The 25,297-nt window shown below is 42.3% G+C and overlaps 1 protein-coding gene across 1 annotated transcript in view; it reads right to left on the minus strand.

Moving 5' to 3' along the window:
• The window catches only part of nr6a1a (nuclear receptor subfamily 6, group A, member 1a), a 122,155-nt gene that overhangs the window by 84,752 nt on the left and 12,106 nt on the right, over window positions 1-25,297 (minus strand). Inside the window, exon 2 of the mRNA XM_082555330.1 lies at window positions 7,787-7,831. Coding sequence (XP_082411456.1) covers window positions 7,787-7,831 — 45 coding nt within the window. The remainder of the gene's footprint in view (window positions 1-7,786; window positions 7,832-25,297) is intronic.

A 25,297-nucleotide genomic window follows, 5' to 3' on the forward strand; every position in this document is an offset into this window, starting at 1 on the left:
CTCTGACTGAAAACCATCGACCGTTGACTGTACCTTGAGGGACACCACAGCACAAATGACTCTGGATTTTCTACCATGATGCATTTTAGTTCTGCTCTTATTAACTGCAACATTTAAGAAACAAAACAACAGTCTGCACATCTGCACACGGACTCTGGATCAAGCCGATCACCATCGAGTCTCCTGCACAGACCTCAGAGGAGCTGCACCCCTGGAGGAGCTCACTCTTAAAGGCTGCAATAAACATTCATTGCTGTCGGTGGGTTTGCAGCAGAATAACTCACTGATCAATGAATGCAGACTGCGGTTCAAACACCCCGTTACCCAAACACCACGACTGGGTTTAAAGAAGAAGCTTTTTTGTAGAAGGCCTCCAAGAAAAAGACAGAAGAGAAGGTGGGTTCATCAAACGAAGGAACGGATCAGTTAATAAAGCCATGAATGTGACCGGGGCAGGGCTCCTGTGGAGGGGAGCTCATGTTGTGCAATATAATTGTTCATAGAAGTAATTGTGACACACATGAAGTCTGAGATTGCCAAAGCAGCAGCAGATGCTACTTTAAGTCCCAGTAACATGGGAGTAATGGATGTACTGGAATGCACACACAGAAGCCCTGCATGCATCTGTACATAAGATTTATTTTAAATAGCCATCACTGACCCTGCCCTGTGAACACCTTTTCAAACATATACCAGTTTACTGTTAACAGCTGGCGGTGTGTAGAGCCACGATTTGTCATGATTTTCACCCAGGTTTAAATAACATCCAGCTGTGACGCTTCCACAGTAATGACAGGAACGAGCTCTTTGGCTAAACGGAGACACGACACACCCTGAGCTGCTGATTACCCAGCAGCCCTCTGTTCATAAGACCTATTCAGAGCAACAAGGACTCTAATGATGAGTACGGTCATTTTAAACATGCGATTTCAGAACCTTTTATTAGCCGGACTAATAAATCCTGAAACTCTCTGTGTGGCTGGATCCCAGCAGCAAGTTCTTCAAATGCTGCCTTGGCAGATGAAGTCAGTATACACAACACATACACCTTTGTTCTAGAACTTCATGCACATATTACATGTGTAGTGCATCACTTAGTTTAAATTGTTGCGCAATTCTGAAAGCATACCAAGCCAGGATTAAGAATGTCCGCATGTATACTGCACCGTCTGCACAACGAGCACGTCACATGGCTGTTTGTATGCGTTGTTATCCACTGTTGTTGTGCAGCCGTTAGTGTACAATTACTGTCACCACACAACAGCACATCTCTAACAAAAGGACTGTCACAATATCACATTTTGACTTTTATCACAGTCATAAAAATCCACCGTGTGTTGTTACAACATCTGCTATTAGACTTACTGCAGTAATGAATCAGTTATTATCACTATAATAACTTAACATTACTAGATTCTTTTTTATGCATACATATCATACATATATATTTATGCATACATATCATACATATATATTTATGCATACATATCAGGGTGTCTCACTGAAGCAGAAAAGTTCTGATATGAACAGAGGTTTGATGGGGGGTTTAAGGGAAAATCAAAGTCAAATGCATCTACAAAACTACTTTTTTGTCTTTTTTATGGCAATTAAATGTAAATGTAAGTTGATCACAGGGAGCAAGCGAAGGTTTGTTCCAGGCCTCTGAGCAATGCTTTCATTCTACAAATGGATCACAGTCTGAAAAGACGCATAACAAAAAAACCCACAGACAGACAAGATTTTAAGACGGTTTTCCCCACAGTGGGCCTGTCACAGTCCCAGCACCTGCGAGTACAAACACTGGGTTTTAATCGTGCTCACATGTGAGGGGAGAATTCTTAACATCAGAGAATAAATGCTCAGAAAAGTGAGGAAGAAGGAATTTTACTGAAACTTGGTTTTCCATACATGAGCAGAGTGACACGAGCAAAGACTCGGACATGGGATAATCTAAGAACATTAATATATCGTAGAATACAGCATGTCATTGAAGGGAAGAATTATAGCCACTCCCTGTACGATCGTATCATTGGTTTATTATTGGTGTCACTGTATCGTGTGACTGATGCATCACTGACAATGACTAACAGCAGGTTTTTCTTTTTTCCAGGCTTCATCTGATTGTTTGGCGATTCCCTGAATCCTGGCTCTGTGTGAACATCGAGGACGCCGCTTTGCATTTATTTAGCATTACTGTTATGTTGTGGCGACTGTTCCCTCGGTGCGGGCAGTCACGGCGTAGGCAGGGGGCTCGGAGTGTCGCCTAAAGCGGTCCTCCCACCACGATCCAGACGCCGAATTCCACAACCCGAGTTTTCCATTACTAACTGAAAGCCTCAGCGATACTTCTGCTCCTGTTTGTTAATGTCGCCTCGTTTCCTTTAGCCAGGCTGGAAATACAACGAGCTACAAAGTCAGTCATACTTCACGACATTCCAGGAATTCCAAGGCTGGAAGCGAGCCTGTCAGGGACAGAACAGACATGGCTGCTGTGGGGGGCTTTTGTAATTACACAACCAGCACCCAAATATATTATGACTTCAGTTTATAATCACCTTAAATATGATTAAATATATACACTTTTTTAAGGGTTGAGCCTTATTTCCATATGTCACTGGAGGAGACGCAGACATGTGGGAATGCTGTAACTGTAAGGTTATGTTAACATGCTGGGAAATTTCAAACACACTGATGTTTTTCCAGCCAGAGTAGACCCCAAAGTGTGTGTGTGTGTGTGTGTGTGTGTGTGTGTGTGTGTGTGTGTTTTACATTTACAGTGGGAAAGTGTTGGGGGGGCATTGAGGAGCAGCCTGGGTCTTTACTAAGCAGCAGAGGGCCACAGATCCATTTTGTGTACATATCTGTGTATTATCAGGGAACATAAACTCTGTGCACATATCCGTGTTTAAAATATTACGATATGTTATGAAAGAAAGAACTGAAAAGTTAAATACTTTGATCTGAGCACAAAAACAACTGAAGATGAACGTAGAGAGGATAAATCTAAATGTCGACCTTTTTAAAGAAATCCTCTTATCTGGGATTCGGCTGCAGCAGAAAACACTCGTCGTCTATAAACTGGAGCCACGATAAGCCTGCTGCAATTCTAAAGCTCCAGGTAAACTGTGCTGGCATTCAATGAGGGATTCATGTACAAATAAATGAGTAAATGAAATGTCAGCGCAGGTTCTCTGCAACTGTGAGTAAAGAGGACTATCTACAGAGGCCTGCACGCGGCGGATGGACACGTTTGCTACTTATATCAGGGCCACACAAACTGTGCTTGTTTATCCCTGTGGTGTCGGGCTTTGTCATCATACACTGTGAAGTTACAGGCACTGACACTGGGAACTGCGTGACCCACTTCTCCCTGACCTGGAAACACTCCGCAGGCTGACCTGCAGCCCAACGCCAACGCAGCTCGCATCAAGCGAAGGAAGAAAAAAGGCACAGCGAACGAAATCTAGGCTCAACGTAAATTATTAAAGGCTAAAACGATGAGAAAGCACAGAGGGCAGCAGCAGAGCCCCGCCAACAGTGAAATCCACTTTATGTGAGCTGAAGGGAATAAAGAGGAGGCATCTGAAGCAGGGCAAGTGTTTGACTGCTCTGCTCCGTAGCACGCAGGAAAATCTAAACCTGGTGATCCTGAATGACTTCTGGACACAGCCATATGAAGTTAGCCCAGTTATGTGAGGACAAAGGAGAAGCATGTGCTGGGCACAGGCCAAGTACTTCCATATGGGTGCTGAGTTCACTGGGTCCAGGTGGCACGTGGGATCATACGTCACGTGGGGGTCCAGCAGGGATCTACTGCCCCCTTATGGTGTGTGCCGTGCAGTGTCGCATTCACGAGGCACGTTTACATTACAGGTCAGCTGCTTTGGCACATCTCTTGCATCGGCTTTGAAGTTCTCACATCTCATCGTCCGAAACAGCAACACAGCGCTGGTCTGCAGCTCCCTCAGAGCCTTTAACTCGTGACACTTTTTGTGTAGTGACTATTAGTAAAACAGAAAGATGAAAAGCAGCTTTGACGTTGTGTAAAGAGTTTATTTTGTCAGATGACAACTCCAGAAATGTATTCCACGTCTTCTCATTTGCTAACAGTCCTTGATACCAGACTACTGATGATCAGCTCCCACACTGCCCGTGCATGGGCAGCAGCACCAGGAAGATAAAGGCCGCAGCAAATGTAAACACACAGTATTCTGCTATTCTATGACCGTTCATTTCACTGTCACACTGTAACTGTTTGCAAATATTTTAGCACATCAGAGCGAACAATGAGAACAACGAAGTGAAAGGACTGCACGCAGGACTGTCCTCCAACAGCTGAGCCAAAGCAACAACTATTGGAATATTATAAATATCATGAAACCGCCGTACATGTCATCATTTGTAATGTGCACCACTGCAGAGGTCACTGATTCATTAACAAACGTGAGGTAAAAATATTCCATATGAGTAAACACAGAGTGACTTTGTAAACCATTTATTTGTCACACCAATTTATGGGAATGAACTTCGATATAATAACTGAAGGAACAAAACCAATAAACAAACTAAATGTATCAGTTTCTGCTCGCGGTCAACCAGGTCCAGTCTGATAAATGCAAAAGGAAATAAATGTTCTTAAACTATTTCATGGCCTCTTTTTCTTTATATACCACCAGTCCACATGCACTAAGACGGACATGAAATACATATATTACATTATTTTGCTTTGTTTCTAGTTTGAGTAGAACAGTTACAGGACTGAGTGGGAAACTGTGTGCACAGATCCAGTCAGTCCAACTGCTCAGGGACAAAGTTGAGAAGAGAAAGTCTCGTCCCCACCTGGTAATGATTAACCACGAAACCACAGACCATCACCAAAGGACACTGATAAGCCATTGGTCACTGAAGGGGAGGGGGTCAGAGAAGAATGAGGACCGGGTCAGCACAGGGCGACTGGAGGTGGAGCTCAAAACACGAAATTAACTATGTTTAAAATGGAAAATATACATAAACTACAAATTCATTTTGAAACCTATAGAAATGGCCCATCACCCAATCAGCTTCCAGCTGATTAACAATAACGAGTCTAATTCAGTCGTTTATTTTTATCCATCTTTAAACGACTTAATGGCTCCAAAACCACATTCACCAAAATTCTTTCAATAAATAAATGTCACGAATTCGCTTCTTTCTTCCACAACAAATGTTGTAGTGTTAGAGGTCATGTGTGCTGTTCTAGTTTATCCAGCACTGCTTCACATTCTTATCAAACTACTGCTGTGAGTCCACATACCTGCTAACCTACAAATCTAGATCCCATCCACCCAGCTCTGTTTCTCTCAAAAGTGCTGTAATCACTCCACTACTCCAGAGCCATGAGTATTTACAGATATTTCTAAACCGTTTTCTCAGCTCAATATTTGGAAAAAAAACACATTTACAAACAGCTGTATGAAGAACTTCTCACAGTCTGTAATGATAAGGACCAATAAGGTTTCAGTAACAGCTCTTACTAAAGTCACCGAGGACCAGCAGTGACTCACAGTCCTGGTTTTATTTGATCCCTTTCATTTTAATTCAAAGACTTCATGAGTTGCTTTAACAGGTCAGCTTCCTGGTTGGATTACATCACAGCTAAAGGGTCGAACTTTTAATATTTCGATCGATGGCTTTAGACCTGCACAGGCTTCAGTCAGGGGTTCCTCAAGGGTCTGTCCTTGGTCTACTACTCTTTAACCTTGATGTAGTATTTTGGTAATAATATGAAGAGTCATAATGTGTCCTGCTGCTCTTATGTAGATGATACAGAGCTACATTCTACTCTGATCTTCTAACCTCTGTTCACAATGAGCTGCACTCACATTAACTGCAGATGTGTCAAAACTTGGAGACGAGACTTTCTCTTTGTCTAAATTTGATCAGATTTAACTTCCATTTCTGTGATTCAAGTTCTGATGATCGTATTAATAAGGCCACCAGACCTCCTTTCTATTACTTGAAAAATATATCAAGTTAAAAAACCTGACTCTGACCTGCATTCATGACAAGCAGGTGAGATTATTGTAACACTGCACTGGACTTTCAGTAGAACTAGTTCAGGACATTCAAATGCAGCAGCCGGGATCCTTACACATGAAAATATTATTCCCAGTAATACTTTGGCGCCCTGTTCAAGACAGAATGACCTTCTATTAATCCAAACACACTCGGTGTTTTTGGCCCGAGGTTCATCTCCGACACGCTCAGTTATTCCCAGAATCAAATCAAATGTCACTGCCGCACGAATTCACGAGATCTGCATGAATTTGGCTTTTAAACAGTTAACTTCCAGCTGATGGAGATGAACGTGTGAGTGATGAAGTGTGCAGCTCTTTCTTTTTTTAAATGGACTTCATCTCTTTACGCTTCCCCAAAGAGCTCTGAACATCTGTGGCCAGGACAGCACACTGTCGTGGGTTTACAGCCCCGTGGTGCACAAATCCATCTCCAATAAATGACCATCTGCTGCTTCATGACCACAACACGATTCACCTTCAGAGATTAAGATTCTAGTGAAGAAAAAACATTTCTGAGATAACAGAGTTGATATTAGGACTTCATGTACTGGGCTCGTGTTGGAAACAGCTGCTGCGAGCGCAGCTATTCGGTCCCTGACCTGGCTTTTTTTGGTCACTGAATGGAGGTCTGTGAATTCCCAGCCCTGTCACAGCATTTACAAGCCGGAGGAGGCTTTCTGCAGCCCCCCTTGACCTCTGCGTCACCCTTGCCCAGTGCGTGCACTGCAGCATCCTGGGATGAGAATAGAGCTAACAGAGCGAACCCACCTCGTCAAGTTTACAACCCAATCATGCCTGGGCTCATAAATCCACGCCTTCTCCTGCAGCACGCTGACAATGCCCACCATTCAGTGTGTGCGCAGGTTTAATAGTTCCTCTCGGCTTCCTTCTACTTCTTAGTGACCCCTCCTCCCCACACACACACACACACACACACACACACACACACACACACACACACTTGCAGGTTTATGGAGGAACTATGAGAGCAGAGCTGCACACAAACAGGTCAGCGTGGAGTCACGGTGAGGTCAGCGCTTTTTGAACTGTGCATGACCTATGACCCTCTCCATGGTGCCACCTGGCGCTGCAATGGCAGCCAGGGGAGTCCTGAGTGAACTTCATCTGAACCTGGACCTTAACATTGGACCACTGCCTCACCCTGTCCCCCTGCATCCAGCTTCCCCTGAAACCAGGAGTCACGTCTTCCCGACACATTTCTACAGCTCGTGTTGCATCTCTGCACTGCGTCCACCGCGCAGAGATGTTGAAGACAACAAAGACGTCGATTACTTTCATTTATTGAAGTTCTCTGAGATCACATCGCTGAAGCAGACCATCAAGACTCGTTGCTTTATGAAACGTGTAAATGTGTTTAGACATTTCATTTCCACTTGTTGGATTTCTCTCTCCATGCTCGTGTGGATGGAAGCGGCTGTCGTTGGGTTTATACCCCCCTCTTGTGGTTTTGATTGGAAACTAGAACCCATTTATTAATTTCACATTTCACTTTACCACTAGAGGGAGATCTTTGTCCAAAGATCATTTTCAAGATCAGAAACTAAAAGTGAGGTTCAGCGTTGTTGGACCAGAGAAAAGTTCATGTATTTTGGAGTAAACAGATACTGGGGGCAAATGTAACTAAATATGTTTCATTAGTACTTAAACAGAAAAGTAAGGGAAGATAAGTAAGATTGAAATCTGAGGTAAGTGCAGGTTTATGAACTTACCCATGTTGTTGTGCTCAGTTTCAAGCTGATGATCGCTGTAAAAACCTGCAGAAAAGAGGTGCGAGGTTAGTGCTCCAATTGTTACAGAGTACTGGCAATTATGATAATATTAATAAAAAGGATTCAAACTCCAACGTGCAATTAACTGCTGTAAGACACAAAAGTTATAGCACAAAGTTTGGCTTCTTTTAGTTTGGCAGTTCAGTCAGTCAGACTTGTGTTGTGCCTGTAGCCCACACATCCACACTGACCAACGCTACTGCTCAGGGTAGCTGAGCAGGTCGTCTATTAACAGCTGCTCTGGTTTGCACGCCAAATATACCAAGCCCACGTTGCTCTCTGGTGTACTGGACATGTCCAATGTGTGTGAATGTTAGACAGAAAGCTTGGGCGAATGAGGCAAGTTACATAAAGCCCTTTGAGTGCTCAGGTAGAGCACAAAGGCCATTTAAGGCCAGTCCATTCATTTAAGCTGGAAGTCTGGAGGCTACAGCCCAGTGCGAACAACAGTGAGCAGAGCAGACATGCTGAGCCCAGAGGAGAGAGTAGTCTACCTGAACTAGATTGTCTGTAAGCCAGGGGAGTGTGGCCACAAAGTCCCATCACAGTGTGTCCTATGCAGATATGAACACGGCTTGATGAGGATGCATGCAGAGAAACCCCCCCAACATCAGAAGAACACACCAGGCAGCTAAGCATAAGAAACTGTCGCACAAGCTCACCACAAAATGTTGCCAGGTCTGATACTGCAACAATCAGACATAATTTCACATGAACAACATAAAAGTGTGGATCCATCCTGTTTGATATCAGTGGTACAGGTTTCACACACCTTTGAGTGCCAACAGAATATTGCTTAAACACCACAGCTTAAGACTATTATGCTTTTCTAAAGATAGCTTATCCATCTTCTGATCGTAGATCTCACAGTGGAAAAGGAGACTTGCATAGAATAGAATAGAATAGAATAGAATAGCCTTTATTGTCATTGTACAGAGTACAACGAAATTGGAGTGCCACTCCCTTGGTGCAAGTTTCAATAATAAATATAAATGTAAAATATAAAAAGTACAAAAAAAACAATCGTAAGTACTCAAACAATAGTATGTACAATATATACAGGATAGCAGCATTAATATAATGACAGTGACGTCATTCACGCATCATGATGTGTGAATGTTTCAGTCCAGTGTCTTAAACATCTTTTCACCTGTAACCTCATCACTAAAATTCATGTCTTACTTTAGCAAACTCAGCATCGATCTCCTTCATTTTATGTTGTTTTTTATGTAAATAGATTGAGATGATCTCTTATTTCCTTCTGGTTGGTGACTCATGCTCACCCCTGTGACAAATCCCACCACAACAGGCTGTATTATAAAAGACTCAGCGTGAAGCCTCTAAGGAAACTCGTTCTGATCCTCTTGGTGATTGTAAACTAAGTAGCATGTGGGGAGCAGCACAGGTTGCAGTATCATATAGTAATGCATATACTGCTTTATTCAACCTGTTGGCTCCACTGAGACTTTACAATATAAGCATAATGTTGCATTTAAACTAATGATGAAGATCGTGCACTCCTCAGGAAAGTGTTACGCGAGGTCATCCGGCAGGGGAAAAGCAGGGCCCTTCTTTAATACATCTGGCAGCTCGAGGAGTCTCCCCCTGCTGGCCTTTAAGATGAATGCAGTTTTAAGGGGCTCCCACTGTAAGACTGGAAAGCTACATGCAGTCGATGATCACCAACAAGGCGTCCAAGTCAACTAAAACTAGACGTCAAAAAATAGTGAACAAAAATAAAAATCAACAAAACAAAGTAACTGAGGCAGTACAGAGTACTCACAAATCTGAAACAGAAAGAGCACTCTCAGTTACATGGAGTAATAAAGGGCAGACCCACTCAGACCTTACACTGTGTGTGTGTGGTGTCAAAGAGGTGTGACACAACAGCAACCGAGTGGACCTAAGAGCAGACCACAGCCACCTCACCATCATTGTTCACACTCAGGCTACAGTTCGCACAAGCTCACCAAAGCTGGACAATAGAAGACTGGAAACATGTTGCCCAGTCTGACATCTCAATTTCTACTGGAAAAAAAAAAAAATCCGACAGTTACCATCAGAATTGGTCATACACATCCTCCAAGCGGGGATCCATCCTGCTTTGTATCAGCACTACAGACTGGTGGTGGAGCTGTAGTGATGTGGGGAATGTGTTAGCATGAAAATGTGGAGGAAATTTCTCTGGTTTGATCTCAGTTTGGTCAATTTAGTTTTCACAAGCAACCTGATGAAGTTTGGGTGCTTTCCTGTGAGTCACCTGCCATCACAGAGCGCTGCAACATCTGAACTTTAATGCCACGCACATTCACCTCTAACATCCATATCATTAAGAACATTAAAGCTAAAAAAGTTTCATTATAAAAAGTAAAAATAAACCAAAATATTATTATAACTCTGATCAATCCCCAACACTTAACACAACATGAGTAGTTTTAATACAGCTTACCTTCTTATCTTATGTGTGTTCATTCGTGCACGTTTGTTTTCACTATCATTCATTTTGACTTGCTAACTTGGTTATTGTGAGACCAGGCTTCAGTCATTAGTTATGAAACAAACCCTAACCCTGATCAGGGAATACTCCCTACCTTCCTATCTGATGCTGCTTCTGTAGGAAGCACTTTACAGCACGTTTCCTTCACGTGTCACCGCGTCCATGTATGAAGAACTGTTGTACGCAAAGACTCGAAGTCTCCACCAAACTAGTAGCAACAGTAAAAGCTGACCGCGCTGGACCACACAGTGGGAAAACATTTTTATGGATCTTTTATGCACAGCCTGACACATCATCGGGCTCCCCTAACCCCACGACAGTCTGTTTGCTTCATATTAGTTACCCACTTGCTGTCTCAGCTTTATTAGACCCACATTTTTTCCCCGTCTCACCTCCTGCAGCAGCCTGGCCATCTGTGCAACCACCAAGTGACTGGTTCTCACTTACATAGCACCGAGCGAGCTCCATCAGTCACATCCAGACTGGTGCAGAATGTTGGTGCATAACCCCCCCCCCCATCTGTGTCAGTGTACCACCCTGCTATCAACAGCTGTAGACCCTTGACCCGACACACGCCAGCTGCCTGCACCTGACCCCTCCTTCCCAACCCCCCTCCAACACCAGGGCATATGTTCTCCCTGGAGCACACACACGAACACACGCGTGCCTCAGTCAGCCGAACAAACATACGTTACATATGTAACATCCATGTAACAAGTTCCCCACCTCCACACAGTTCTGAGGAGCTGCAGCTTTGAAGTGAGACAAGAAGTTTGGATGTCACCTCGAACTGCAGAGAAGTTCACCTCCAGCCATTATATCTGCCATGTGACTCAAAGCATTTGGAACTTGTCGACTGAAGGACCACAACCTACTTTTATGTGACTGCACCAACTGTCTTTATCTTACATCTCTTACAATTACAGTTTAGTTATAAGAGGCATGTGTAGGTATGGCAGATGTACCTAAGATAAGCCTCATCATTAACGAGTCGCTGATAACCTGTTAAAAAAAGTCACGTTTTTTTTATTACTGCTCTTTAGGGTTCAGGCTTTGAAATGTTGTCTCCACATCAGCACGAATCAGAGAATGGAACTGTGGACAAATATATTTATCATTTACAGTTTCGTTGACACAAAATGTATTTTGGCATCCAAAACTTCAAAAACATACATGAGTAATAAAAACCATCTATCTATTAAAGATGGTTAACAGTAGCCTGGTTAAAAGTGCTTTGTGTTAACTCCTCACACACCCCCACACACAACAATGGGCATCAGTGGGATTCCATTTGTGAGGCTCACAGCAATTAACACGACTATAGCTCTGTGAAGCTGTATCCAGACACAGCGTCAGTGCCAAATGTTTCCACGTCCACTGGTGTCGTCCATAAGATTGTAACAAAAACAGGAGACCTATTACAGTTAGAAACCAACGTTAATAATTAACCCTTTAAGACCTGCCATAGTCCGCCAGAGCTTATATTATATTTTTACAGGCTGTAGTGTCATTTTTGGGAGCATTTCAAGTTGCTATACATCAATACAACCATTATAGCCCAAATTTTAATAATATGCATGCATTAAGTGCATAGTAATTACATAAATTTCAAAAACGTGCAATAAACTACAAAAAAATTGAAAATCGTTTTTGTTTTTTAACATATATTTCTAGTTAGAGAAATTTAAGAGGCTTATCCCTCAAAACTGTAAATACAAAAAAGTTGCACAAAATAGTTTCCCACCAAAGGAAATTTATTTTGAGTGTCTTTATAGTTTTATTTTTGAAATACACCAATTTTCATATACTGCAGGAAAAACGAAAATAAATATTATAATGCAAATTTGCAAAATAACAGCATGTGCATCAAAATAAACTATTTCCAGCAGTGCAATATGAGTCCTCAGCATCCCAGAAACGACACAGGAAGTCATAAAGTCAAACATAACTTTTAAAAACACCAGTATAGGCTCATGAGGCCCTGAAGGCAAAAAACTACATTTCCGCAAAATGACGTCACTTCCGGTTTCGGGCAGGACATGGAGGACATGCGAGAGTTCGTGCTGATGGACGTAGGAAGTGATCGGATCGGCAAAGCGTGTTTCTGGAATATTATGTTTTTGTTCCTGCAAGCGCTTTTTATGCAGTTTTTCAAAGCTATATGTGGAAGGAAACTGTGACTTAGGGCAAGCTGATGGCATAAGATGTAAGTACAACTCCTCCGGTTTCATATGCAAAAAAAATTATGGCGCTAGCTTATGTGGTTGCAGAGCTACCGGGATTTAAAAATAGTTAGCAAAACGGAGCGTGCCCGCTCCGACCGGCTTTAAAAGGGTTAAAAACACCCCCTCTGTTATATGAGAATACCACAGTAAAGGGTTTGTCGCTTTTTTGTTTGTTTCTTCCAAAAGATTCCCACCTGTGTCTCCTGCACTTCATCGTGCCCTCATCACACACGGCCACAAAATCACCCAGTGAGTCTCTGCAGATGCAGCCACACTCATCACATCTGTCACGTGTGGAGATTCAACATGAAAACTATAACAAGCAAGATTTGAGTGTCGTATCAACATATTATTATTATAATGATGAATAATGGGGGATGAGCAAAACTAACACTGATTGGAGCGCCGGCGTGGTCCACAGACTATCGTTCATCACTACAACCACTGTTGACAATCCGAGCTCCTGTTGCCTAGGCAACCTTTTAAAGTACTCATCCCTCTTTACATACACAGCAGTGTATTCTTCATTGTCACTGACAGTCAGTTTAGGCGCTCACCTTGAAGCTGAAAAGATTAACCTGGGACCCAGCACCACCGTGAAGTCGTTCATTTTTTAAAATTAGATTTTTCTCCTCTATGGTGTCCACTCAGCACATCGCTGCAAGTCCATTCCTGTGTGAAGACGTGTCTTAGGGCACAGTATTCACTGCTTTCTGAATAACCATTGTTTCTGGAACCCTAAGCATAGCTGACTACTACTCTGTTTCCATTAGACTCATACTCAGACCGTACGAGAGGTCTGAGTATAAGACACTACAGATTTGAATGAGATTATTGGAGATGGTGGGTGTTTGGAAGCAAGAACAACACATTTAAAATCTAAAACACTACCATGTGCTGCAGGAAAGTCTTCTTTCAATATCCGGCCAGTGTGTGTAAGAGGCCACGCTGAGAGCACAGCGGTCCTGCCACACATCATTTTCCAATTTTCTTTCTGCTCTCTCGTCAGCTCTTAACAACAACGTTTATGTGACTGGGAGTAGAGCAAAAATATTTATCACGATATACATTTGAAAATTTGTGATAACGATATAACTGACGATATAATTGACACGAGACAAAATACTTTACAACTCCACAACTTTAGTAGTGCAAAAATCCCCATCGATGTATTTTCACTTAAACAAGCAGCTGTTTTTTGCATTAAAGTTATATAAAAATGTAACAGTGCAAACTCCTCGCTGACAGTTTAACCAAAAGGCATTTCCAGTGGAAACTGGCCGACATATCCTCAGCATAACCATGTATAACATCAACAAAACTTAAAAAGAGCTTATACACACACAATACGGTAATATTATGTTGAAGAACAGTACGTATCACTCCGCCAGGCTCCGCCTACGATAGCCGTAATGCTCCGACAATCCATCAAGCGGTGCGGCTTCGTAGCTCAGCAAAGTCGTACTGAAACATTTGACAGATTTTCGAGCGCCGTGCACATAAAATCGTTTCGAGGTCAGTAAACACAACCAGAGTTCATACATAAGGCACACGGGATTATAAGGGGCTCTGTCGACTTTCAGAAAAATCAAAGGATTGATTTTAAGTGTGTCGTATTTTCCAAACAACACGGTAATAACGACGGCCCGCTAGCATGCGCTACCAAAAATAGTGCTTTGTTGTGTATCTGACGGACGAAAGCTAAACCAGTTCCACACCAGTGAAGCTGCAGCATTTTTACAAACCAGTTCAGATTCATCTGTTTCATTCAACGATCCGCTTTCGCTCTTCTCATTCGCCATCGGCGCCATGCTTTTTCCGCCACGTTTTACCCATATTCTATCGCCATATTTCATTTTGTTATCGTTGCCCAACATTATACCGGTATTACTGTGAATGGTATGATCTGGCCCAGCGCTAACTGGGATCAAGTCGTGTTTCGGTTGTCGTGTCTGTCGATAACAGACCAGCAGCAGAGCTCTCCAGTGTGTGGTCTCTGTTGCTAATCCTCATGACGGCTTATTGACCGTGATAGCCTGAGGCTGGAAAGGCTTCCAGCAGCAGCCAATGCAGCAGAGCCTGCGCCGCCGTGGCCCATTGTGTGCGGACAATGAAAGGCTGCATCTTTAACCTTTCACCTTTAAAACCTCTGCAACTTCAGGGCTAATCAGCTCGCTATCAAAGTAACATACGGCCTCCTGTCCCCCTGTGGATGGAGACATGCTCAATGCAAGGTTTATAACAAGTGGCTCAATACTGCATCAGCCTATCAGAACGGGCAGCTATGAGCTGTATTGAGCAAATGTATTTTTCTGCATTTGCAAACAACAACAGGCTAAAATATATGAATGTTATACCAGCCTGACACCTCTAAATAAGAACAAGCAATGACTGAGTGTAACATACGTCAGTCTTTTTGTCCAGTCTTACTTGCATGTAATCTAAGTTACTGGCTAAACGGCTCAAAAATCTAAAGTGTGGTTACAAAGAAGAAAGCCTCACTTTGTAATGATTTCACTGCTTATGTATTGCAGTGAGCAAGCACTATTCCAAGCCAGGACTGTAAACGTCTATTACAATACAAGATAAGCTCTGTTCCATCCTGAGAAGGCTGGGCATGTTTATTCATGACACCACAAAGATTTACATTTCCTCCATATTAAATATACACCAGTCCCCTAAACCTACAGAAATCCTCAACCTGAAGCCACTACACTGCCCGGGGTTTCACAGCACTCATGCAGCAACTCTATCAGTCCATCAGCATCCCAGCTCCTCTGTCCCAGATGGGCTAGGGTTCCACATGGCCAGCGGAGGGCAACGCCAGTTTGTTATCCGAGTAGTTTAGTGTCTACCTGCCATGCCAACCAGACTAGCGACATTCTGATTTCATTGCTAAAAACCCACCCAGCAGCATTCTGGGACATCATGCTAAACTGGAACGGCCGCTTTAAAAGACTGAACATTGCAAAGACGGGAAAGACTGACAGGCATGTAGAAAAGTGGGAGAGTATATAATGTCAGAGCAACCCGTCATTGGCCACATGAGCGAGGTCACAAGTGTTTCTTTGAATACCGCGAATAAGCCCATTAACAGGATAATCCCTGCCCCCTTTTGACTGCAGCAGCCTCCTGCTGATAAAGACAAAACTGACCACTTTTATCAGATCGCCATCTGTCGTGACGCTCAGGCAGTTCAACTTTAATGTTAATATTTAAAGGCAAACACTTTGTTATATGAGAATACCGCAGTAAAAAGGCTTGGGGAATGACTGAGTGGAAAAAGTCTCATCTCTAATATGAAGTCATTCAGCGTCTCCTGGCCACTGTACGGTCAGTCAAGTTACATTTAAGCCTTGTTGACATTACAAGCTCCAGTTGCCTAGGTAACCTTCCAAAGTACTTACCCTTATATTTCTATGAGTTGTATTCTTTGTTGTCACTGACAGTCATCTTAGTCGCTCCACTAGGAGCTGAAAGGCTGGAGTTGGGACCCACTCGCGGTTATTTGTCCATCATCGCTTCAAGTCATTAATTGTCACTTTTTCCTATCATGTCATCACATCACTCCAAGTCAGTCCCTGTGTGAAGACGTCTCATCAGACACGTGCAAACAACAGTATTCACAGCTTTCTGAATGACCCACATGCCACTATAACACACAGTTCACAGCACATTGTTTGCCACTTCTTTAAGTGCCTTAGGTTCCCAGTGTTTCCATCCTTCCTTTTAATGTGTTTTACACTTGTCATCTACTTATTTTCTCATAAAAGGCTAATTTTTTCAGTTTTTGATGCCCTAAAGTCAACGTTGTGGGTTTTTATTGCAGGTACTGCATCAAGTGCAAAGAGGATTTTGGTCAATATTTCAGTGTTTTGCCAGCAAACAGTGTTAACCTTCAACTTGACAGGAGACTGAAATATATGGTTTGTCATATGCATACAAAACACTGGAAGGTTACATCAGCACACATGGCCTGCTCATTCCTAACTCTTTGTGTGATCACAGAAAGGGAGGATAGATGGCGGCATTTTTTCTTTAATTGGCAGGCATTGGTCGGTATTTCAAACAAACCTCAACTGTTACCTAACAGCTATTTTAGACGCACCGTGCTTATCGAGGATCACTCTATGCAGTCCTATGAAAACAAAGTACGGCCTTAAGATTGATCACCTGGCTGCTACTAACAAACACACCTGATTAAGTCAGCAAGTGTGACTTTACATTCAAAGGCAGCGAAACAGGAAGATTATTTCCAGTGGTAACAACTGTTACTTTAGGTCAGGGACGGCAGTAATGAACTAGAATTTAAGTATGTGTTGCTCTTTAGCATCACTGCAAACACAACCACATCGGCCCATTAAACATATCATGAGATCCTGATAAATATGATGTGTGGTCCTACTGGTTTGGTTTTTCTGTGCAATTTGAAAAAATAAATAAATAAAAATGGATGATTGTCTCCTCCATGTGCAACAGCACCAAGTGCACTTTTTCCTATGTAATAAAGTATTTTATTAGTACTTATTAATTACTTACTTATTAGTACTTGTATTGTATGGTGGTGGTCAGAGGGCCCGGTGGCGCCAGTGTCCGGCAGCCTCGCCTCTGTCAGTGCGCCCCAGGGTGGCTGTGGCTAAATGTAGCTTCATCACCAGTGTGTGAATGTGTGTGTGAATGGGTGGATGACTGGATATGTAAAGCGCTTTGGGGTCCTCAGGGACTAGTAAAGCGCTATATAAATACAGGCCATTTACCATTTGTATGTTGTTCTGTTCATCTTATTCTATTCTATTGAGGGCAAATGCCAACAACTGAGCGAGAGGGGCTGTTACTGTGTGGATAACAGCAAACACTGAACATTTCCTGCACGCAGCAATGAATTTTGTTCGCTCAAATTAAACTTTTCTTCACTCTAAATAATTTTCTCCTCAAAATGCAACATTTGTACTTGCAAAATGTTTTTTCCGTGCGCTCAGAATAGAGGCACGGAAATAACGCCATAAAGATCTACCAGGCTGCTGGAGGAACACTCGAGGTTAGGCTGCATTTTAGCCAAATGTTAAACAAATGTAGTTTCAGAAATGAGAAGATGCTCCCCGTTTAATCAAGTGTGCACTTACATACATGTACTTCTACATGTTATGGAACGTGGACACTCCAAAGAGGTGAAAATCCCATATACACAGGTATCCCAACTCCAACACTGACTCTAAATTGTCAGCAGATTAAAACTGTATTACTTGCATATTATCCTGCTGACAGATATCAGACAGTAATTTTACCCATTTCATGAAAACTTGCTTTCTCTCAGTATCTCTTGCAGGCTGAGCGTGATGGGTTTACTTACTGAGGACGCTACAACTAAGATTACAGGACATTTACAGAAACTTAAAGATTATAATAGCATGTTGCTATGACGAGGTTATGACTGTCTCGTTTGGTATGTACATGAACAATACAGTTGTGGGTTGTGTGACGTCGGCTCTCTGCTTAATCAATCACCCACCCTGACTAGAAGATGGATGAGAGGAAGTGCCGACCACAGATAGACCATTGTTTTCACTCCACAACAGCAGGACATAATGAATCCTGCGCTTGCTGAGAGGTCAGAGTAGAGAGGATTGCTTTACCCCATGGGCACCACTTGATCTCCCACCCCACCTCCAGCAGAGACACCCATGCATAACAGTAAGGAGTTTCAGCTTGCCTTAGATAGCCTTGAAGGAGCAGATGGGTTATAACCAAGCGGAGAGGGGAGACGCTGTCACTGTTATACGACCACCTGGCTTTAGCCGTGCTGCTTACTGGAATCATCCTATCCAGCTGGCTGCTAATTAAGTCTAACTGTACATTCACTGGGTCAAAGGTACTTCCAGTGCGTGCACAGCCTGTTGAATCTGTGTTTGTAAACTTAATAGAAAACCTGTAGTAAACATGTTAAAACGAGCGTTTCATCAAACATATCATGAACTTAAAAAGATGGAAGAAATTAAGAGTACAAACATTCAGCTTGCAGGTCTACATGCGCTACTTTTTAGGAATCATAAGGCAGATTCAGAATAGTCATAAACTTCATATCCACATGCCTGCTGGCTAAAAGGAGACAGGAGAGCATCATTCGACCGTGCAGCACTAATGAACAAGCAGAATGTACATGATGGGAGGTGTGGAAGGTCTGTGGTTCGATCCCCAGGTGTTCCAGGCTTCAGACTGAAGTATCATCCCGACACATCCAGAGTGCAGGTATGTATGTAAATTCTAGTCCATAAACATCAGCATCAGAAAGAAGCATGACCCCTCAAACCTATCCCTGCAGAAAGCAAAGTAGGATCAAATGAAGCCGTTTTAGCCTCGGTCAGCAAAGGTAAACACTTCTCCAGGTTCATCATAATGTTTGCAAAAGTAACAGTGAAAAGGCCGGGTTACTGAAACAGTAGAATTACGAAAATAGTGCTTCAAGTATCTTTAATGGGCTCTGCATCGGTTGTTGCACAGGCCAGCTGTGGATACTTACTTTGGCACCATGGGAAGCAGAGCTTTCAGCTGCTCTGTTCCCAGGCTGTGGAGCTCTCTGCCCCCTGAAATAAGAAATATTGGTTCTCTCCCCCAGTTTAAATCCCATGCATGCAAATATAACTGAAACAACAAGAGAAAAAACAAACCTTCAAAATCATCACGTTTTCATGTCTATGTGTACAGAATGCATCTGCTCGAACAGGAGCTTGTCCTGTTCCTACCCCCTTATTTCAAATTTCATTGCTTACAAATCCAGAATTCAACATTATTTGATCCATACATGTTTAACTATGTACAAGTCTAACACATGAATATACACAAATAAAACCATTTTCAGCACGTAAACCAAAACAGCAACAAACTGCATGTTTTACATAAACTAAGCACCCTGTGTTTAACACCTGCTTAATCTCGGAGCTTATTTTGTATCTATGTGACAAACACCTTAATGAACACTTAAGCTTGTGCAAAATGATTGCTTCCCAGCATCTCCCCAGTCATCTACATAAATACAACAATCCGGTTGTTCAGTGATGATGTGACGAATCCTACTTCCGGGTCTAAAGTAGTCTGCGTTTAATATGGCTTTTGTGTTGTTAACATGTTTAATGTTTTGTATTTTCTTCTATTTAATCTCAAAAAGCTCCTAAAACAGTCAGTGATCACTGTTGACCTCCCTCGGCTTTTATTACCACTAATCATTTATTTAAGCTCAGTTTTTAAAACCTTAGGATGTAACTACAGCCCAGCCCATGCAGCAGTATATGAATGACTAACCTCGTATTGTGGATGGATTATCTCAGTTGTTCTCCTGGCTGAAGTTTGGTCCTTTTACAGCACCCTGCCATGCGATTACATTTGTTCCTGACCACCGAGAACACTCACGTTAACTTTTATCGAGTGGAAAAAAAGTTAGCTTGTTTATATTATGCTAACATAGCTGTGTCGCTAGCGGTCACGTAGCACATCGTTATATACCAGCTAGCCCAACTTCAGTAACCCTACAAACGTCACTGCTGTTTAGTTTTTGGTCTTCATTTATGTTGGAAGTGATAGCAGAGCTGTACGTTTTAATTTGTTTCCAAAACCCCGCAGTCAGGACATGCTATATTGTATTTAGATAGAAACTAGCGAGCTAACTCCCTGCTAACTTCTAACTCCGTTAAATGTCATAAATTCCGTTTTCATGGATGCCTGGATGTTAAACTCAATTGTTACACCTGGTAGAGCAGAACGCTGATCATTTTATTAAAGATGAAAGACTTTAGACAGTTTTTCAACTCTCAGTAATGCCATAGTGATCGTTTGATATGTGGACCTGCAGCAGAGTTTAGGCCCAGACACGGCTAGTGACGTCAGACTGAACGACCGGATAGAGCTCGAAAATGTGACGTCAAAACCGCAAAGGATTCTGGGAACGAGTGGCAAGCGGTACTAGTGCTCGCAGGCTTTCACAAGAAAACAGTCACACAGCAATAAAAAGAAACAGAAAAATTGGCAAGAAGCTGTTGTATTATTAGCTGCAATAGCCGGTCGCATGACAGCTACGGGAAGCTGACGGGTAAAGAGACCAGTTGTTATCAGATTCCGTCGTTGAAGAGAAATTGTTCGAGCCGTGTTTCCGAAGTAACAAAGAGGTGCCGGATGGCCTGAATTGCTGCCATTCGAAGACCAAATATAACGTCCCAGAACCCTCCAGCTCACATGTTAGTCTGCTCCAAGCATTTCCACAAAGGTCAGTCTGCTGTTGTAGTTATTACGTAATTTATCATAACATAATTATTGATGTAGGTTACAAATAAGTCTTATATTGATTTGAATTGAATTCGTTGCGCTTTGCTGCTTTGTTCACTGTGGCTTTGCAGGCTAATGTTTGTTGTGTTTTGTAGGAAAACCAGCCTACAAAATGCAGGAATGCGATCCAGACTGGGCCCCTCTGTCAACCTGGGTCATACCGAGTTGAAAGCTGCTACCACAGCCAGTTTGATCGGTTAAGAGAGAGAGAGCGAGATCAAAACAGTCACGAAATGTCTGCATATATGTGCCGAAGGGTTGTATTGAAGCAATCAAGTGATGAATAACTGTTTTCCAGTATGCTGTTTTGCAATGTTTTTGGTTTTTTTTGCATTGTTGATTTGTTTTTCACTGAAGCAGCTAATAAAGCACGATGGATTTTTACAATGTTGCCTCTTTCCTGTAAGATTCTATAATAGAATGAAACAATAATGTCAGTTCTAAATAAAGACAAATTGAATGAATTACGAAACACTCATTTTATTTCTATTAGATCTGAAAATGTTGTGTAACACTACAACCTGAAACGACAAATACAGGGAGTGCAGAATTATTAGGCAAGTTGTATTTTTGAGGAATAATTTTATTATTGAACAACAACCATGTTCTCAGTGAACCCAAAAAACTCATTAATATCAAAGCTGAATGTTTGTGGAAGTAGTTTTTAGTTTGTTTTTAGTTTGAGCTATTTTAGGGGGATATCTGTGTGTGCAGGTGACTATTACTGTGCATAATTATTAGGCAACTTAATAAAAAACAAATATATACCCATTTCAATTATTTATTTTTACCAGTGAAACCAATATAACATCTCCACATTCACAAATATACATTTCTGACATTCAAAAACAAAACAAAAACAAATCAGCGACCAATATAGCCACCTTTCTTTGCAAGGACACTCAAAAGCCTGCCATCCATGGATTCTGTCAGTGTTTTGATCTGTTCACCATCAACATTGCGTGCAGCAGCAACCACAGCCTCCCAGACACTGTTCAGAGAGGTGTACTGTTTTCCCTCCTTGTAAATCTCACATTTGATGATGGACCACAGGTTCTCAATGGGGTTCAGCTCAGGTGAACAAGGAGGCCATGTCATTAGTTTTTCTTCTTTTATACCCTTTCTTGCCAGCCACGCTGTGGAGTACTTGGACGCGTGTGATGGAGCATTGTCCTGCATGAAAATCATGTTTTTCTTGAAGGATGCAGACTTCTTCCTGTACCACTGCTTGAAGAAGGTGTCTTCCAGAAACTGGCAGTAGGACTGGGAGTTGAGCTTGACTCCATCCTGAACCCGAAAAGGCCCCACAAGCTCATCTTTGATGATACCAGCCCAAACCAGTACTCCACCTCCACCTTGCTGGCGTCTGAGTGGGACTGGAGCTCTCTGCCCTTTACCAATCCAGCCACGGGCCCATCCATCTGGCCCATCAAGACTCACTCTCATTTCATCAGTCCATAAAACCTTAGAAAAACCAGTCTTGAGATATTTCTTGGCCCAGTCTTGACGTTTCAGCTTGTGTGTCTTCTTCAGTGGTGGTCGTCTTTCAGCCTTTCTTACCTTGGCCATGTCTCTGAGTATTGCACACCTTGTGCTTTTGGGCACTCCAGTGATGTTGCAGCTCTGAAATATGGCCAAACTGGTGGCAAGTGGCATCCTGGCAGCTGCACGCTTGACTTTTCTCAGTTCATGGGCAGTTATTTTGCGCCTTGGTTTTTCCACACGCTTCTTGCGACCCTGTTGACTATTTTGAATGAAACGCTTGATTGTTCGATGATCACGCTTCAGAAGCTTTGCAATTTTGAGACTGCTGCATCCCTCTGCAAGATATCTCACTATTTTTGACTTTTCTGAGCCTGTCAAGTCCTTCTTTTGACCCATTTTGCCAAAGGAAAGGACGTTGCCTAATAATTATGCACACCTGATATAAGGTGTTGATGTCATTAGACCACACCCCTTCTCATTACAGAGATGCACATCACCTAATATGCTTAATTGGTAGTAGGCTTTCGAGCCTATACAGCTTGGAGTAAGACAACATGCATGAAGAGGATGATGTGGACAAAATACTCATTTGCCTAATAATTCTGCACTCACTGTAGATGCGTTGGCCTGTAACAGCAGCTGTGAGATGGAATCGTCCAAATCACCAAAGTAAACTGGACCTGGGCTTGTTGCAGGATCTGAAGTTACTAAACATATGCACTAAAACTTAGAACCATATAATAATAAATATGTGCGTGATGAAAGTTGGGCAGCACACTAATGTCCTTACCCCACTCTGTGCTCGTGTGGATCTGACCCTTTCACTCCTTTGATTTTTTTCCTCTTTTTTTTTTGCCTCCTCGTCACGTCTGTCTTTGTGCGGACCTGCCGTGTTCTCTGTCGTTTTGTACATCACTGTTTTTGGGGCAAATAAAATGAAAGTAGGGATTAAAACCGCAGAATTAATGATTACCGGTGCTGGAAATACTAGCGCTTGATGCAGTGTTTTGATTTTGCTGAAAGTCACGTGGTCTGTCGAGCTCTGTTGAAGACTGATCTTCTTGTGATGTCAATCTGGTTAAGAGCAACAGCAGCAAACAAACGTAGAAATAGAGACTGTAGTCCAATGATGTTGTTGTTAATATAAAAGTTCCTTCAGAAATCTCCATTTTTTTTGTAGTAAAAAAACCAAAAAAAACCCCAAAAAAACCAAAACTTGAGATTAGGCAAAAGACACGGAAACGGTGAAGCCTTTTTTTTTTAGTGTTTTTACTTTTTTGCACAAAACTGTAGAACAAAAATGAAGCCATGTTATATGTTGTATAACGGTTGGGGGGGGGGGAACGTATAGAGCTACAGATTTGTAAAATAGAAGTCAAAATAATTTGCTGTGAGCACATGACCTGCTTGTACCCAAGCAGAGATCTTGCTGACGTTGCTGGTCCTTGGGAAAAGTTCATTGTTACCATGGGCCCACTGGAGGGCCCATTTTACAAGCACTCTTTAAATGACCATAACTCAGTCACCGTTTGTGCTAGAGAAAAGAAGTTTCAGAAAGAAGTGAAGCTTTACAGGGATATTCGGCATATTACGGTAGTACAAAGCATTCACAAGCTACTGCTGTCTGAACACAGACAGAAAAATAAGCCCTGCCTACATTTTACCATGTGCAGTTCACACAAATGACAAGCTTTACAGAACATCATAGCAATGCATCTGCCACCATAGTCCACTCACAGGTAAGAATGAATGACACACAGGTAGGGCTGCCACAAACGATTATTCTGATAGTCGACTAGTCACCGATTATTTTTGCGATTAGTCGACTAATCAGATCATCATCCATTGGACGCAAAACTACAGCTTATTGCACCAGCAGCATCTGCTCTTATATAACTATCATTAGCTTACAGCTTTAAGTGTTTAAGATATGTGCTAACTAAAAATAAAGACAAGATGATAGTTTATTAAATTTTAATGACATTTGCAGATTGTTTCGGTGAAGTTTAATAAACTCCTTGCTTTCTAAAATATAACAGGACACCGGAGTAAATTCCGAGCATCTCACACTTCTGATAATCAGCTGTCTGCTTGATGTTTATTCAGCTGTGTAAAAACTATAACTTTAATCTCAGACAAACCGATTTACTCAGGAACAAATAAAATACTAAAAAAAGCCAAACAATAACATTTTAAGTTATCTAAGTGACTCATATATCATGTTTAACCTGAGTAGCGAAAGACGGCGGTGGGTTTGAAAACGATCTGCCGGGAGTCCGGTGTTCTCACGGCTCTAGTGAGCCTAGCCCCCGGCTAGCTATCGAGCTAGTGGGTAACAGACGTCTCCGAAAACGTCGGAGCGCTTTTGAAAATATGTGGTGTCCTGATAAACTGAGCAGATATTTGAGGTTTACACAGCTACATTCTCGCCTGAAAATATGTTAAACGTTTATTTTGTGACCCAGAAAGAATAATAAGAGTAATATTAAAACTAACTAGCTGCCGCCATTGTTGGAAACTGAGCTGGGCTGCGCTATGAATTCTGGGATAGCTTTGGACCACGAAGTATACACCCGACCCATCTTTCAAATCTGGGGAAAGAAGGGCACATTTGTCGGAGTCTTCGAATTTGGACAGGCTTTGTCGTGTAGCTGTAACGTAATCGGCCTACAAATGTGGGCACAGGAGGATGCGGTTCCTGAATTTGGACACAGCTACGATACCGGACACTGCTGCTTCTTCTTCGGGGTTTAACGGCAGCTGGCATCCTTGTACATGCAGTGCTGCCATCTTCTGTTTCAGTCCGTTATTACACTCTTAAATCCTGCTACTTATTCCTGCGTCTTTTGGGATCTTACAAAGCTTCAAAGTCGTCGACTTAGTCGTTGACGATTTTGATAGTCGACGTAATCGTGACTAGTTGACTAATGG

This window comes from Aulonocara stuartgranti (assembly GCF_965226115.1).
Source record: "Aulonocara stuartgranti genome assembly, chromosome: 12".
In the NCBI taxonomy this organism is placed as follows: Eukaryota; Metazoa; Chordata; class Actinopteri; order Cichliformes; family Cichlidae; genus Aulonocara; species Aulonocara stuartgranti.